Source organism: Lepisosteus platostomus, chromosome 8, assembly GCF_059453375.1.
Source record: "Lepisosteus platostomus isolate fLepPlt1 chromosome 8, fLepPlt1.hap1, whole genome shotgun sequence".
NCBI classification, from domain to species: domain Eukaryota; kingdom Metazoa; phylum Chordata; class Actinopteri; order Semionotiformes; family Lepisosteidae; genus Lepisosteus; species Lepisosteus platostomus.
In genome coordinates, this window is record NC_142618.1 from 6,510,787 (window position 1) to 6,528,450 (window position 17,664).

General features: G+C 38.1%; 1 protein-coding gene across 3 annotated transcripts in view; it reads right to left on the reverse strand.

Annotated features, from left to right (window-relative positions):
* dok6 (docking protein 6) overlaps positions 1 to 17,664 on the reverse strand; it is a 106,370-nt gene that overhangs the window by 15,368 nt on the left and 73,338 nt on the right. For 2 of the 3 annotated variants that reach the window (XM_088642202.1, XM_088642203.1), the window contains exons 4-7: positions 11,052 to 11,171; positions 9,037 to 9,226; positions 4,314 to 4,452; positions 3,552 to 3,666 (exon numbers count right to left, since the gene is read on the reverse strand). In XM_088642202.1, coding sequence (XP_088498328.1) covers positions 3,552 to 3,666; positions 4,314 to 4,452; positions 9,037 to 9,226; positions 11,052 to 11,171 — 564 coding nt within the window. The remainder of the gene's footprint in view (positions 1 to 3,551; positions 3,667 to 4,313; positions 4,453 to 9,036; positions 9,227 to 11,051; positions 11,172 to 17,664) is intronic. The other variant, XM_088642204.1, reaches the window with a different exon arrangement.

Sequence of the window (17,664 nt, forward strand, 5' to 3'; positions counted from 1 at the left end):
ATAATATGTAGATAAGATAAGATCACTTTATTGGCCATATACAGTTCAATTTCTCACATTAGGACTTTTCACATACCCCAGCTTGCTCTCCATGAGACACGCAGACAGAGAGAGAAGCTTGGGGTCAGGGCGCAGGGTCAGCAATTTATACAGCACCCCTGGAGCAGCTGGGGTTAAGGGCCTTCCTCAGGGGCCCAAGGGAGTAGGATTCCTCTTCCAGCCATGGGATACGAACTGGCAACCCTCCGGCCACACACACAGATCCTTAGCCACAGAGCCACTGCTCCGTCCAAAAATAGGTGTAGTTGAAAGTGTAAAATTTTAATTTATAGATGTAACTTCCTTGAATCAAAAATCAGTAAGTAACCTGAACCTTTTAGTCTTGAACAGAGATGTAGAGGGCACATCATTGAATTATTTAAAATCCCCAAAGGAAAATTAGATTGCTGCTGTTAGTTGTTTGTGGGCCAGCAGGTGTTGATTTTCCATGTGGTCCAGAATTTGTAAATGAATGGCCTCGTATGGTGATCGTGTACTGCTATAGAACGGTCTGTCCCTGACATGTGACTTTAAAGTGAGAGTCTGACTTCTTTAATCACTAAAGATCCAGTGGTGAAGTTCTTGAGAGTAAGGATGTTAACTCTAGTCCCCTAACTAAATTCCAATCCTGGAATGCACAGCATGACCTGTCTAAAGGTCCCCCTTAATTCAATTGGAGAAGCAATTTTTCATTTCTCCACTTGAACTGGTGTGCAGTGAGGCTGCTGGTGCAGTTTAGAACGTTGCTATTGTTGCTTCTAATTGAAATGTTTTCCTAATGTTTTGAGCATGCCACGTGTGTTGCATGTTTTCTACCAGCAACGTTTGACTACTTTCTCATTAACAATGCCACGGTTGTAAGAGTAGGAGGTATTGACCTTGATGTCCTGGCCAAATTGTAGTCTTGGCTTTTAGTGTACAATCTGACCTCCTTGAATTTCCATCTTCATTCAATATATGGAACACTTTCTTACTTTTGCAGTTCGGCAGTGCTGCACTTCTGTGGTGGGTGCAGTATTGCCCTTTATACATGAACATTCTTTGAAAAAGATTGTGATGAAAAGCTCTAAACAAGTGCAAGGAATTAGAATCCCCTTGTCTCAAAGGAAATGATCAAGAATGGTATTTTGCCACCATTTATCAGTTCATTCATTTCCAATGATTCATAACCTAAAAAAACTCTGAGTGAATCGCCAGCATTAAAAGTAAAATAAGAGAATATCTAACTTTCCAGAATATCAGTAGAGAAAGAGCAGCTCACTGGGAAAGAACAGAGTTAATCCCAAAATGTTTAATACTTTAAGGGTGGTTTAGGTGATGCATTGCTGGTATTTGTTTCTTCGAAGTGCCATATGGAAATTAGCTTTTTATTAGATCTCAGAAGTAGCTCATATTTTATATGACCAAATTCATATTCAAACTGAATTAAACACAAGTAATTACATTGTTCTTTTGATTGTACATTTTGTAATTATTCCCCTGCTGTTAGACTTATACTGTATACTGTATATAATTTGCATGATTAGTGATTGCAACAATTTCTCCCTTGGCTATAAATATACAATACAGTCTATTCACAAGTCATTCTACAGAGAAGTAAAATATAAATGTTTAAAAAAGGAATGGGACTGTCCAAGACCTAATGATTTACCTGTAAAGATATTCAGAAAATATCTTTCAACAATTGTTAGGGCTTTTGCATGGGTTAAATTATTTGATATCAGTAGGTTTACACCACAGTAACAACACTTGAATAAACTACCTGCGACTGTCTAAAGACATGCTTTGCAGTCTCTAAAACTAACATCAAACACAAGTGGTAGTTTGCGAAAGCAGTTTAAGTCACCTTGCTATTTGTGGGTTTTTGCCTGCAATGCATGTAGTGTGCACGTAACGACTCACCACACAAGCAGCTACTTCTACATCCTAAATCAATTTCTTAGAGACTGAAAACCTGTTATCTGGTGATCAATTTAATTAAGGCACCCCTAATCTTTGAGGGCAGAGAGCAATGAGAGTTTTGTACCAAATGAGCTCGAAGTGCTAAATTTAACCATCTTTGTATTATCACAAAGCCACCTATCCTTGGTATGGAATATGCTTTATGGATGTGGCTTAATTACAAAATAGAAGTACATTTGTCTCGGAAATCCTACAGTATACATGTTTTCAGTAAAATAAATGTATCCATTCCCTGCGTGTGTATTAAATCTAGACAATTAACGTGTACATATGTACCCATATCTTTATAAGCTATACAGTATCTGTGCATATTCATTAATCCAACTATTCCAGTGTTAGAACGTATTCTATTCTTTCCTTTACTCTTCTTACTGTTACACCCAGATTGGCAGCGGCTCACAACGCACAGCGGCCATGAGAGAATGCAGCATTTCTCCGAGCAAGTGCATTTCTCACAGGGCTAGAATTCCAACTACCAGCTTGGGTAGCCTGCAGATTCGCCCATCCTTTTTTCAAGCTGTTTCCTATCAGCTCATTAATCAGACCAGATTCCCTACATAATACCTGAACCAGCAGGGGGAAAGTGCTCTGTCATTTGAGCTACAGAACTACCGCTATGCTTAGCCCTGACACACTTCTTGCGAACTAGATTCATTGGAAAACCTTGTCCCTGTGTCTTATAATAATAATAATAATAATAATAATAATTGCTTACACTTATATAGCGCTTTTTCTGGACACTCCACTCAAAGCGCTTTACAGGTAATGGGGACTCCCCACCACCACCACCAGTGTGCAGCCCCACCTGGATGATGCGACGGCGGCCATAGTGCGCCAGAACGCTCACCACACATCAGCTATCAGTGGGGAGGAGAGCAGAGTAATGAAGCCAATTCATAGATGGGGGTTAGTAGGAGGCCATGATTGGTAACGGCCAATGGGAAATTTGGCCAGGACACCGGGATTACACCCCTACTCTTTTCGAGAAACGCCCTGGGATTTTTAATGACCACAGAGAGTCAGGACCTCGGTTTTATGTCTCATCCGAAGGACGGCGTCTGTTTACAGTATAGTGTTCCCATCACTATACTGGGGCATTAGGACCCACACAGACCACAGGGTGAGCGCCCCCTGCTGGCCCCACTAACACCTCTTCCAGCAGCAACCTTGGTTTTTCCCAGGAGGTCTCCCATCCAGGTACTGACCAGGCTCACACCTGCTGAGCTTCAGTGGGTTGCCAGTTGTGAGTTGCAGGGTGATATGGCTGCTGGAAGTCTTGAACCCGACTTCCAAATACCAGAACTTGTCAGAACCCTGTCCAGCCGCCGAAGTCCCCATTCTGTCCTTACTGCCTAGATTCTAGCCTTCTTCCCTGCCCGAATCCAGTCCTTGCTGCTGATTCCCAGAATTCTCCCTCTGCCATGTTTTTTTCCTTTTTTTCGACAAACTTCGCCAGCCTCCTGATATCACATAGCATCTGCAGGTGAGTTGCGCACCTGCCTTTAGACGTGGCTTTCAACAAAAATCTAACCACGTCATAACACTTTTACCTTGTAAACTGAAGATTTCTCCCACACTGTCTTGTCTTGTGATGTGGTGCCAGTAAGCGCTGCGAGGGAGAGAGACTGATTTTGATAATGCTCCTTCATTTGAACCGGACTGTATCTGAAACAAAGAAAGAAATTGCAAAGATCTTTCTCCAAATCAGTCTATGAAATACAGTTAGCTAGCTCTTAATTACTTTACATAAAACAGGAGAAAGCTTTTTGATTTGCAGAAAATGGAACAATTGCAGAAAGAACAGATTATGTTCTGAACATTAAAGCTCACATACTGTATATTGAGTATTAATGGCAATGCAGGTAAGTGATGACCCACTTACAAAGCTGGGTTCCATGATTTTAATGTTGCCATTATTTTGAACTATGGAATTTGTATGTCTTTGATGTTTATATTGAGCATGATACAGACAAGAAATGCCAACAAATGTGATCTCAACAGCGGAAAGAAAAACAAACTTCCAGAAAATCTAAATATTAAAATCAAAACTGAATGTCTTTAAACTATGGTTCTCCTGTAACTGTCCCTTAGAACGTGTTGCTAAGGCTTGTTCTAATGTCTTTCTGTGGAAAGCGCACATACCTAAAACCTGAAACACATGAATATAGAAGCGGTGTGGAAGTGCATTTAAACCTAAGAAGTGTGTTATTCAAAACGAGGCAGAAGCAAGAAGCAAACTAACTACTAACTACCAAACAGGCTAGATGTCCTGAAATGCCTCCTTTTGTTTGTAAACCATCTTATGTTTTTACCTGTGCATTTTTTTCCATTTCAATCATTAGCCTTTCATGCTGCTGAGCTATAGATAATGTGGCAGAGTGGACCCTCTGGTAGATCATCTCTCCTTCTCTCGTCTGGAATGTGAATAGACCCTCTCCTGTATCACACATTCTGTAGTGAGGGAAGAGTTATTCTGAGATTAGAGGAACAAACAAAATCCTTCATAGAATACGAAAATCCATCCTTTAATACATTTTCTACCCACTTCTTCCAAAAGCAAATGAAAACACGGAATAGAAATTTCAAACCCTGTTGATTTTGAAAGGTAACTTTCAATTGGTACCTGTGTTTTGATCATGTTTGCTTACTACTAAAGGGATGCCACTTAATTAACAGGGGACAGCCGAAAATGTTTAATTAGAAAAGCAGTAGTTAAATCTCCTTGTGGATGAATTATCTATATGAAATTTTTTTCTACTACTGCATTTTCTTTCTCTTGCTAGTGATTTTAGGAAAGGGAGTACGCAGTTCCCCCCTTACTATTTTCTTAAAAAGTTACATACTGTGGCTCTCACAGACTGCACTGTACACTCACAATCTGTAGGAAGTTTTTTTTTAAGTAAGTCTTCAGCTAAAACATCAAACACTACTCCATCATTATCTCTATGGTGCTGGTTGTTACTGCCAATAGTTTGTAAGATGTGCAATGTAAGCTCCCACACACAGCTGCTTTTCTCCAAAAATCATGCTCATTAAGCAACAAAAATCAGGTAAATATACAACTTGTCTGGATTTTAAGCACCAAGAAAATATCTTAAAATATCTTTTGGGAAGAAACAGCTGTGTGTAGGATTCTACTCTGAAACATTACTGAGAACACAAATGTTATTTTCTACCAGATTCTTTGTTTATCTTGTAGAAAATATTGAGAATGCCCTTTAAAATATACATTTCAATGCATTACACCAATACAACTCTGAATGCACAATATGACTAATAGGTTTTGTTTGTTATTCAGTCCAAACTGTATCATTAAAAGTTGTAAACTGCAAGAAAGCATCTGAACTCTCAATTCAAAATGCATTACCTTATATCGATAACATACAGGAAAATCTGCCAAACAAATTAAGAAATGTAAATGTATACAAATGTATAATCCTCATTTTGAATGAAAATGCCTCTCAGAACAGTTATTTGAGGAAATGTATGTGTCCTCTTTTCTGCTAGTTGTCTATATCGTATGAAAAAGAACCACACAGTATGTCTGGTTGTCATCTTATTTCATGTCCACTCTAAATATTTTGTTTTCCTCTTTGGACATGAAGACTTGATTCCATTCTATGGACACTGCTTGACAAATTAGTGGTGAAAAAAAGAAAAAAGCAAGCTTTTGTTTGCTCCATATGATGAAAACATCTATAAGTTGTCATCATGTCATGTTTCTCAGCTCTAGCCCTTATATGACACTGAATTTGACCATCTCTTGATAATCCAGCCCACTGAGGACAAGAGCCTAGTACGATAAGATATATTTCATTTCCCTTAAAACATTTTTGTGAACCTGCTTTGTCAGATTTATTTTAACATTTGAACAACTTCATCTTATTGTCCTACTAAGTATGCAGCCAGGATGCTATTTGTCTTCTCTGTGTCCTCTCATTAAGGCTATCTTATGTCATGGAGAAGAAAACAGAATATTCGAGAAAAGAAAATGAGAAGATAAAAAATGTTCAATTTCCTTGCAGGTCTGGATACATTGAAGAAGAAAAACATCTATTTTTGAAACAGTAAATCAATGCTTGTACTGTGGCTCTGTGCCAGATTGAACTGTAGTTAGATCATATGCAGATTGACGAGCTGGCATGTCAGCATTAAAAAGAGATTTATGCTAGCGTCTTTTCAGCAATATAAAAATTGTTCAGTATGGAGATTGCTTTCCACAAGTAATAGAATAAATTATATGATACTTACATTGTTTATGATTTCGCACAAACTGAAACATTGATATTTTGATAAGTGTTGATTCGTTTTTATTTTAAGTACAACAGTGTAAGGTAACATTTTTATAACTTTTCTAATAAAGAATAATTGAGAAATATATATTTTAATATGTTTTATTCCAAGATTACTTTTTGTACTAACAAGTAAAAAACTTGACACATAAAACAATGACCTCTATAGACCATACGGATCAATACAAATTACAGAGGAAGCAAATGTTCCTTGTTAGAGTCATCTTACCTACTATGCAAGTCAACATACAGTATTTAAGAACAAAATTAATCTCTATTCATAAGACTGTATGAGGAATACTACTAAAACTAATAAGTTAATTAAGAATTAATAGAGTACTTATAATAGTTTTCAAGAGAATTAAGAATGCTATACACATTAAATATTCTTTTTAGAAGTGCTTACAAACAGTAAAACTGTACACCACAACTTTTTCTGTGGCATTAAAAAACGTCACACAGAAGACACCTGCATAATAGTTTGGACAGTCTGGTATATTTCAGATGTAACCAAAGATCTTGGCGGGTCTGTGCCAGGTTTTCTCATGGTAATCGTGCCAATGTTATTTATCAGAGACCGATTTAGTTATATACTAAGTCAGGGTTGATCCGGCCTCAGCCTCAGTTCCATATTTATTTTTTGTGATTCCTCTAAACAGATGCTATAAGATTCGAGGGATCTGCCACACCGACCAAACAAACAAGGGACTAGCAGCCAATCTTGCGATGAAGAGAGAAGCTGAGTTCTGGGTGAGAGGCAGCTGAGTCAGGGACACCTGCAGTGGGAACTGGGAGCTGCATGGAGCTGTGTGCATGGGGAGACAGGGCTGAGAGGGCAGCACACACAGAGGGGAAATGTGCCCGGAGCTGTGCTAAGTGCAAGTGGCATGAAGTGCTGCTGTGTGACCAAGATCATGGTCAAGACGGTGGGGTTCAAAAGCATGGAGTTGTGTAGAGTAGAGTCCAAAGTACAAAGAGGAAGTCCGGAAGACAAGGTGGAGTAAGTCAGGGTCAAAGCCAACACGCACACTGTAGAAAAACAAAGCCGAGGGGTGATCCAAGAGAGGAGGTACAAAGTATTCTGAAAAAAAGTACAGCCGGGGAAAAAAAGGTAAGACAACACAGGGACGAAGACTTGAGGGGCTCAGGGAAGAAACTAAGGAACAATACACAAATGGCTCAGAGACGAAACTCATTAACAAGACTCAAGCGGCTCAGAGTAGAAACCAACCCCGACCCCGAGCTCTGTCAGATCCAAGTATTTATCTTGAGAAACACCAGAAACGGGTGGGGTCGTTAACCGTCTCCAGGTGATACAAGTGTCCAGTTAATTGGAGCGCCCCAGGGACACTAGCTGACAGTGTTGGAACTGCTGTTGAGCAGTAGATGTGGACATAACAGTAAGAACATTAAAAGATTTCGAATCAGAGAAGATTATTAATCCTCTCTAGCTCGTTTGGTTGCTGAACTACATAACTTCAAGCAAAAAAAACAGCATTTTAGCTCCAAAAACTGTCCTTAGTTTTTCTGAAGCATTTTTCTGTGGTCTTACTGTATTTGTTGTGTTTTTTTTTCTCTGCTGTTCTTTGATAAACAAGAGAAATACGAATTTATGCCGTCTATGCATTTCTATACAACTTTTGAAAATGTGATAAAACTCTATCCCTGATTACATTTTAAACACTTTTTGGGTCAACACACAAGGTTTGTTTCATTATAATTGTTAATAATTGTAATTATGTTGTTTTGCAAAACGTGGAAAATGAGACTTTAAAGCAAGCTTCTGAAATGCATTCTGTATTCTTGTGAATCAAATTCAATTTCTTTTGCAGTGAAATACGTAGAGATGAAAACAGGAATTCATATGAACTAGAGCTTAGCCTTACTTCACAAAAACAAACAAAAGTAAAATGCAATGTTCAGGAGATCAGGACAGTCCATCAAATCAAGGTGTTGGGTATGTTAGAATACTATGCGTTATTCACGTCCTTAGGTTCTTAGGTCTGAGGGTCTGAGCTCTAGGTGGATGGTTTAGAAGAAACTGTTTCATGTTGAGAGTATGATTTGTATGATAATGAAAACTAAAACTGGAGTGGGGGTTCAATAGTCCAATATTTTATTTGGAATTATCTAGTTTGATGTGATGTGGAGTTGAATAAATTGTACGGGAGTTGTAGTTCCAGAAAAACTCAAATAAAAAAAAACAGTACAGAAATAAAAATGTGTCAGTACATACTGTACACCTTTTCAAATATTATTTTTAATTTTAATACGCTAGCGGCTATAAGTACAACCAATCTTTCAGCTCCATTTTCTTTACCAATTTGGCCCCAGAGAGAGCAGAAACCATGATTATGGATTATTTCTGTTCTGATGAGAAAGGAGCAGATTTACAAAGCTTTTTCTGAGAAGGACGTTTTGCTTAGCTTGCTTCCAAAAATGAACCAAAGCGTTAAATGCTTTGTAACAAAGAGCAATTCCAAATAAAAGTCTGTTAGGGGTTCTTCATCATATACAGTACATATAGCATTTTAATTTGCAATATTGTACAACTGCATGTTTGAAATTTCTCTTAAAAATAAAGAGGTCACAAACACTTGTATTTATGCAAATATTATTAAATGTGTCTGCAAATTTCTAGTTAGCACCCCCAGGTGCCTTTATTTCATTAACATGTATGTGTTGTGCTAATGAACACAGAATCAATATGATTTTTTAAAAACAAAATAACACAAAACTGTACCTGCCAGACTCAAATGTAAACCACGTGGAGTCTCTTCCATATCTACGGAGGGAACTGAGGGGCCACATGACCAGCTTCACCCTGGCGTTGTGGATATCCCAGAGGTAGATATTCTCATGTGTGATCTGCATTGTGCATTCTCCATAGATGTCCAGATTGGGAGTAGGCATCAGATACACATTGAACCGTTCTGAAATCATAAATAAGATATTTTTTCATTTGTCTTCAGCCTCCTATAGAGTGTTTAATTAAAAGAAAAGGGTGAAATATGATCAATAACCATTTGCCATTCTTTACTTGGCTCAGTGAATTGAAATGATACAGCACTGCTGTGTGCTCTGTTTTCATTCATGGGCCAATGATGGTTTTGATTCAATCCCCCCATTTTGTAGCCCATAACTGTTTGTATGTGAATGAATGAAATGGTTATTAGAAGAGATTAGCGCCACTCAAGCTGAATTACTGTAACACAAATCCCTCTTTTTTTTCTTTACCACAAGAAGAAAGGAGCAGAAATCAGCTCAGGTCACCGCAGGTTAGAATATATGTACACTTCAACGTTTACATCATATTACAGTATATTATCCATCCATTTTCTAGCCAGTTCATCCAATTTAGAGTCACGTGGGAGCCGGAGACTATCCCAGCAAGCAATAGGAGGAAAGCAGGGTACTCCCTGTACAGGATACCAAGAAACCAACACAAACACAGGGAGAACATATGAACTCCATGCACATAGCACCCCAGGTCGAGAATTGAACCCAGGACCATAGCACTGCAAGGTAGCAATGATAACCACCAAATATATTAATATAGGGGAGTACTGACATTGTGAATGTTGTCCTGTTTAGTGAAAACAAAAAGGGATATATTTGAAGTGTATACTGTACATATACAATTGTCAGAAATATGAAACAGAAAACAAAGATAATATAATTATGTAAATTTAAAGAAAATAACATGTTTCAAACGCACAAGGTGTGATTAACTGATTAAGATCTCCATTTGAAAAAAAACAGTCTGGTGTTATTAAAAGCTATCGTATTCTTTGTTCTCATGTGTGGAACCAAAGGTGAACAGAAAAAGAAACGTGAAGGTCAGTGGACAGTTGCTATGGAGCTGAAGTGGATATCAAGCTGTCATTACATTGTCCTAGAACTGAATATAGAAAACGAACGCTGTGAATTATTTTAAAAAGGCTGACTGCACTTTATAATTAAAATTAATAGCAACTAATTATACATAATATTTCAAAATAAGTTAGATGTCTTGAGAGAGAATGTTACTGTGCAAAATGGTACTATTTTAGGACTAAACGAACTTTGCTTTAATTATTGTGCCCTGCTGTCAGAGATTTACAATGGTTGCACAAAATAATTTGAATACAGACCTTACTTCATTAGGTCCTGGCTAGAAAATGTAAGAAATAATACTATTTATAAGGCTCCAGCTGTTTCTCATGCACATATTTTTTACAGCTTCAAATGAACATGTTCATATTATTCATAAATATTAAGCTATATTAACTGATTGAATGAAAATGACCTTAATTCCGAAAATGATTGCTAAAGGACTGAAGAAAGCTAACAGTCAAGATCTTTTTGCAGTAAATGAAGCATTGACATCCAATATAACTTTCAGATGTTTTTCTTACAGTCAGAGAAAAAGTCATAGATAGATTCATTTGTCTAGAATTGAAATCCAGTTTATACAGTATGTTCGGAATAGATATGGATATGTATGCAGCAAGAGTCTATCTGATAATTTAATGCCCCTATTTAAGGAGTTCTATGAATCCCCAATGACACATAGATAATTTATATATACTGTATATATTACTGTTATGTACTGTAAATTTGGCATTCTCTCTAACAGATCTGGCCTTTGTTATAGTGCGCAGGCTTTCTGTAAAAACATTTTGATGACGCTAAATCATTCAGGACTTCAAAGTTGATCGGAATATGATTGATCATACAAACCCTACCAAGTGTGGGCTAGATTTTGTGGACACTGACCGTTCTGCTCTCTCTGCACACCGGCTGCTAACAGGTCTGGCTCACCCAGACTGATGTCATTAAGCCTGCTTCCCAGACACTCCACGCACAACAGTTTGCACCACTCCTCTGCCTCCAACTCTGCGGAGATAAAACATACAGTACAGTAGGATCAGGATCTCAACGACACATCATCCGAGGAACAAAAATAAATATCTTTTTTATCCTTGTTTTTTATAATATCTCCAGCCTGCTTGAAATTGCATTTTTCAAAGTAATGTATAAACCAAAATAACAGATTATTGTATAACTGCAGAAGCCAGGCCATACTGTAGGTTGGCTTGTCTAGATGCTCTCTGTTTTTGTGAATTAATGTTTTATTTGATTTTCTTAAGGCCCCCACAATTGGTTTTAGTAGTTTAGAATAGCGTTTCTCAGGGAAAAAAAATATAACAGGTGTGCAGCAAACTTTTGGAAAAATCACATATGAGGAAATTAAAAAAGGATATATATACAGTACATGTAAACAAAGCATTGTGTTCTGTGTATAGCATATTAATAAAAGAGGGGAAGAGCCTGTGAAGCCTTCTTCAGGTGTCAGAAAGACAGGGCAGACAGTAAAGATTAAATAGCACAGAAGAACAAAAGCTGAGAGGGGAGGAGGCAGGAGAGGCAGAGAGGCCACTCAGGAAGTGCAAAGCGGAGAGAGGTGAAGAAAGGTGTGAAGTCAAAACCAGCATGAGAATAGAGAAGATTACATTAAAATAAGTCTGTCATTGAGAGAAGGGGGGAGGTGTGAACCTGGTTTCAGGATGAGTTTAGTTTCTGTTGTCTTTCTGCTGTGGGAGTTGAGAAACCCTTCTTTGAGAACAGAGACAGAGAGATCAGTGTGATCATGGCCGTCTGAGGTGATATGAGAAACTATGGACTTGGAGAAATCTTTAATCTTCACAGCCCTACCATGTTCTCTGAAGCGGTCTCCTAGTCTCCTTCCGGTTTCCCCAACATAGATAGCTGGGAATTGTTTGAAGGAGTAAATGAGGTTTCTGGAGGTACAGGGTGTTGTCTGGGAGATCTAGAATTGTCCTGAAGGGCCTTGAATGAGAGTGGTGTTAGATATGTATTTGCAGGTGACACAGAGAGTTCTGTTGCAGGGGAAGGTGCCTGATGGGGATGATTGCTGAGTGCGGTCAAGGGAGCTGTGAACAAGAAGTTTACGTAGATTGGTTGGTCGGCGGTATGAGATGATTGGGCGGTTAGAAAAAAGGGTTCCGGTGGAGGGATCACCCTGTGAAATGAAGTAGTTGTTAATAATGGTCCAGGGGACAGAAAGTGTGTTAGGGTGGTAGGGAAGCACCAAAAGAATGTGGTTTTGAGACCGGGAGTTCCTGGTCAAGTTGATGATCCGAGGGCTGTTTTTGGCCCGGATGAGGGCCCTATCGATAACATGGGTGGGGTATCCTCTGTTGATGAAAAAATAATACATTTTGGGTGCTTGGTTCTGGAAATGTAGTTACTGCAGAGTCGACGTAGCCTGAGGAACTGTGAAAAAGGGAGAGAGTTTTTGGTGTGAGTGGGGTGAAACACTGTTCACATAGAAATTGTGAGTGTGGTGGGAGTTCAGTTGACCAGGTTGCAAACTGAGCCTGAGCTCCACTTTTCATTGTCATTAAATCCAGCTAAGATATAGTGACTATGTACTTTGATGCAAACATTAAAAGGTTTTGTTTAGGGCAGGTAACATGTAATGTAAGGGTCCCAGGATGTGGGGCAGTGTGCTGCAACATTTTTATAGTTGCAGAAGTGTGTTGTGAAATACCTTAGAAAACCTGACAAAACACTGATTTTAAACAATAGCAAATCCTTATTTTTACAACTAGCTTCTGGATATGAAGTTTTAAAAATGTGTCTTTTGTCCTGACTCAGCTTCCAAAGAGGCAGTATCATATTAAAATGGACAGAGTGGACTTCACACCAGAGAGCAGCAAACTCAAAATCCTATGTGCTGTAAATTGCTGCTGGATCTTGAGGCACTTGAGTGAAATCGCTCCAGTAAGTGCTCAGCTACTGTATATAAATGCTCACTTCTCAGGTAGTCAACGTGAGAATTTGTTACCAGTTGCCTTATCTTTTAAAATAAAGGACTAAATTCAAATGATGCAAATCTGTCCAAAAATAAAGATGAAAATAATAAACCAAACTGTTTAACTAGTGAGAAAGTAGTTCAAGGAATATATGAAAATTCAAGGCTGTGAGATAATCTCAAATCGTTAGGCCTAATTTAGTGGATCTCAGTAATTTGGCAACAAATTTACTAATATTGTAAAAAAAATGTGTATAAATGTTAGAACTAGCATAGCAATACCACAAGGCAACTGGGCCGATGTCAGTTCACAGCAGGTGGCTACAGGAACATATAAAGTATGTAAGGAAATCTACCTGGGAGCGACAGTGGTGTACATTGGCATGAGTTGGCTATAATGTTTATTTTCCTGTTAATTCCAGCTTTTTATACAGTGTGTATACAGGTATGTAAAGAAGGAGAGAGAAAGAGGTCTCAAAAGAGATGTCAGATTTGGCCATCATATGTCACATTAAAATTTTCTCGACTGAAACAGGTGGTCAAAATAAAAAGTTACCAGCTTTATATTAAAAAATGTATTTTTTTAAAAAAAAGCTTTCCTCTTAAAACAATTAGCACAATTCTACACTTTAGATCCTGTGCTTTGGCAACCCCTAGAATTATTTGAATTAAGCATGGTTTCAGTAATTAATATTAATTAATGTAACTCACTTTGCTGAGGAGAATGACAAACTGTATGGGTGAGGTTGTTAGGGCCCTGGAAAGAAGCAAGAATGAAACCCCATAACTTACATACTGTAACTGTATGTAATTGGCGAATCCCCAGGACTGTTGTTGCACACTGAGAGAATAAGTACAAATAAGAACTTGAACTTTATTGCCATATGTAACCGGTACTGGTACAATGGAATTCTTACTTACAGAAAGTCTCTCGATTGTAAAACAAGTTTAAAAAACAAAACAAAGTGCAAACAGTGCATCAAGACAATATACAAACAAACAGTAGACAATGTGCCAGTAAACATGTAGAAAGTTTGAATGTAAACAATACAGACGTGTAAACAATGACTGGAGATGTGCAATAGATAAGAAATCATAAAGATTTGACATGGTGATGGTGTAGGTGTGGTCCGAGGGGGATGGCTAAATGTGTTCGCCAATCTCAATGTATTGTTATAAATGGAAAATAAAACTCCAATGTATTGTTATAAATGGAAAATAAAATTTGAACAAAGACTACAAATGGCATAAGTGAAAAGGATATGGTTGGCCAATCTAAGAATAAAGGAAGATGAAAGGTCCGTATGAAGCTTTAATAACGTTTTCAAACCAACGATTGAATGAGGTCTGAATTTGGCTCCACCGAGCTGGTTGTTTTCAAGGAGTGTGGAGTATGGAGGTCAGGCTGGCAAGGCCTGCTTGGGAACACCCGGGGGAAGAGTCACTGGACTGAAGATGGACTCAGCTGCTGTGAGAGTTGCATGTGGATGGGGAAAGAAAGAGCTCAGTGTGACGGTTTTCTAGAAGGCAGCGTTGGGGTTTGCTTTTCCCTCCCAGTGGCTCAAGCTCAGTGGCTCACGGAGTCAGTGGGAGCACTAGAGTTTGGTTTCCTTCGAGCAGTTGGAAGGAAAGGAAGGGAGCCATAGAGAGTTTAACAGTAAGTTCTACTTCTGGTAAGAGACCATGCAGAGTGGTATTTTGAAAATGAAACGTGCACCTGGGTAAACTAGAATCTTAGGCAGAAGTGAGCGAGATTAGAGTTTGACCTCCTCTGGGGCTTTCCTTTGAAACATCGCTTAAATGATATACTGTATATACTGGTAGGTAAAAATGCATAGATGTTAACCGATAGAAAGTATGTACAGCAATGACGAATTTAAAAATACAGTATAGGGATCTGATCTAAAACATGGGAAAGGAGTAGCAATTCTAAAAAAGATTTCCATACTTTTCAATGGTTTTTGTATGAAATTTAGTATGAAAATCAGTATTTTTAGGTTCCCCATTAACTATTTTACTTACAACTTTGATATACTGTAAATTTGCCAGGGAAATGTCAAAATAAATGCTGTGTTCTCTTCCAATATCAATACTAGACTCCTGAGACAACCGTATGACATTTGAAAAAGAAATATCTTTCAAGATGGTAATTGAGGAAACAGATTGTTCTGGAATTTGAAGAAAGAAACAAAATGAAGATGGATTCAGACTAATTACAGTTTATATTCACGACAATATAATTCCCGCATTTGGGTTTGGTTCAGAGTTGCTGAGTTGAAAAAACATCTGGAGCCTGGTTCAGTTCAATAGATACAGTACCTACTGTATTAACTTCACTTCTGGTCCATCCTCAGCAGAGAGGTGAGATGTTTAAAGATAATGGGATGACATTAATTCTTCCCAAGTGGCAAGTCTGTTAATGCCATTTAGTAAATTGATCCCTATGCTTTTCCTCATGGTGTTGTTAAAAAAATGATCTGTACAACAGTTTGCTGTTTTCAAGATGAGGAGCAAGATAACTGACAAAATCATGCAAACCCAATTTGTTCTGACGTTTTACTGTAGATTTATTTAGACATGTCCATTGGGAGAATTGTAGGCTGCCTGCACAACCAATCAATGTTGGATGAGCCAGCTAGAATTCTTAATGAAGGCAACCAGCTGGGAAGAACAGCATCACCTGTGCAGCAGCAGCTTAGCATCTTGTGTTCTCCTAAAATATAGTACGTCCGGACCTAAAGCAAATGTAATGATGCACAATGAAAGTCCAGAAAATCTAAAACATTACATAAATAACTGGTTGGGCACATACTGTACATAATGCTATCTTAATTTACATATAGTATAAAGAAAACAAATTTTTCAACTGGTTGAATAGTAGTTCCTTAGTAAAACTGTAAAAAAAAAATACTGAGCGTAATTATAAAATATATAATTGTATAAACAGGAGCTCAGTGTCTGATATCTGAGCTGTCATTGAGCCAACAGTTGCTTTGTTACTGTAAGCCAATCTGTGTCAATGATGTCAGTTCTTTAATGCTCAAAGATCTCATATTGGATATTTATTATGTAATATTTAAATTTTAACAATGTGTCACTGTTATTACTGAGAACCTATCATGATTCTTTGATCTATATATTTATCTTGGTTTTTTTTTGTTTGTTTGATATCTATGTTTAAAATATTTCATTAACTCCAGTTGACCTGAATATTGTATTTCTTATGTGTATCTGCTTATTTTTTGCAGTGTCCTGAGATAGCTAAACATTCTTCATCAAGAAACGAAGGTCTCTACAGGGGAAGATGTTTACAGCAGTATATTAAAATTGAGAGATTGAGAAATGTGAAGAATTCTACAAATAAGACAATGCTCATTAAGAGGTACAGGAAGTGCTCTACATTCTCCAGACACTTATCGGTAATCCGAATCAATGGTATTGGGGTGTACATCTGCAGCTTGATGCAGGGCTTCAGTTTTCAAAGTAATATAAAAATCTTCAATTATTGGACCACAGTATCTTGAATTAATTACTGCTGGTCACTTGAATATGTTAACTTCAGCTTACTAGTATAAGAGCAGCCAGGAAGAAAAAGGCTTCAGTCTGCATCTAGACGCCAGCATAGAAGGAAGGGGAATGAGGTCTCAGGAGCAAACGTTTGAGCTGGTTTATACACTTGTGGAACACAGCAAGCAAAGGATGGTAGTAGAAAAAAATAGCTTTGGCTACACTGAGGGGCATCACAAATGCTAGAGAGATTGGTTGTGGTAGTCCATTCGCCAAGTTCAAAGGGACTGAAGTACTGTATGCTGCCAAGGGACAGGGCTAGCCAACTGGACCAGGATTGATGGTAGGTGTTAGCACCCGAAGGTGTAGTGCAGCACATTGCAAGATAGCAGAGTATCTTCTCCCCACAGCTGAGAATGAAAGGGATCTAGATAGCACAGCTGGAGTTCTGAGCACTCCTGACTATACCTTCAGCAGGTACACTAGGTTTGTGCTCTCAGAGTGTGAGAGAACAAACTGGCTTCTATTGTGAAGAAAACAAGTGAATACTGGAATGAACAAAAAAGTAGTATAATTACTCAATAAGGAGTGAATCAAGTTGAATACTCCACTGTCTAATTAGTTGAGTGAAATATGATTAGTGAAGATACTGAGTGATTGGGTAATATAATGTGAGTCTTGTTGAATACTTCAGGACCTGGTTATGTGTAAGTAGTAAAAGGAAGGTAAGAAGTACAGCACAATTGGACAAGTGACTCTTGTACTGTGGAATACTCCAGTGCTTGATTTGATCAGAGAGCAGTGGCTAATGAATAACATGAGTGAAGAAGATAAAGAAAGATTGGAGGGAACAGAATCCGAAAGGAGAACACCATAAAGGAAAGACCGTGCAGACACTTCCAAGAGGGGACCGATGTAAGAGCTAGGAGCCAGTAGGTAGTCCATCCAAGAACATAAACGACAGGTCACTTATAATGCAAAAAATTAAGGAACATCTTGGCATGGTTGAAATTAATCATGGTTAATGTGACAGTGATGCCACAG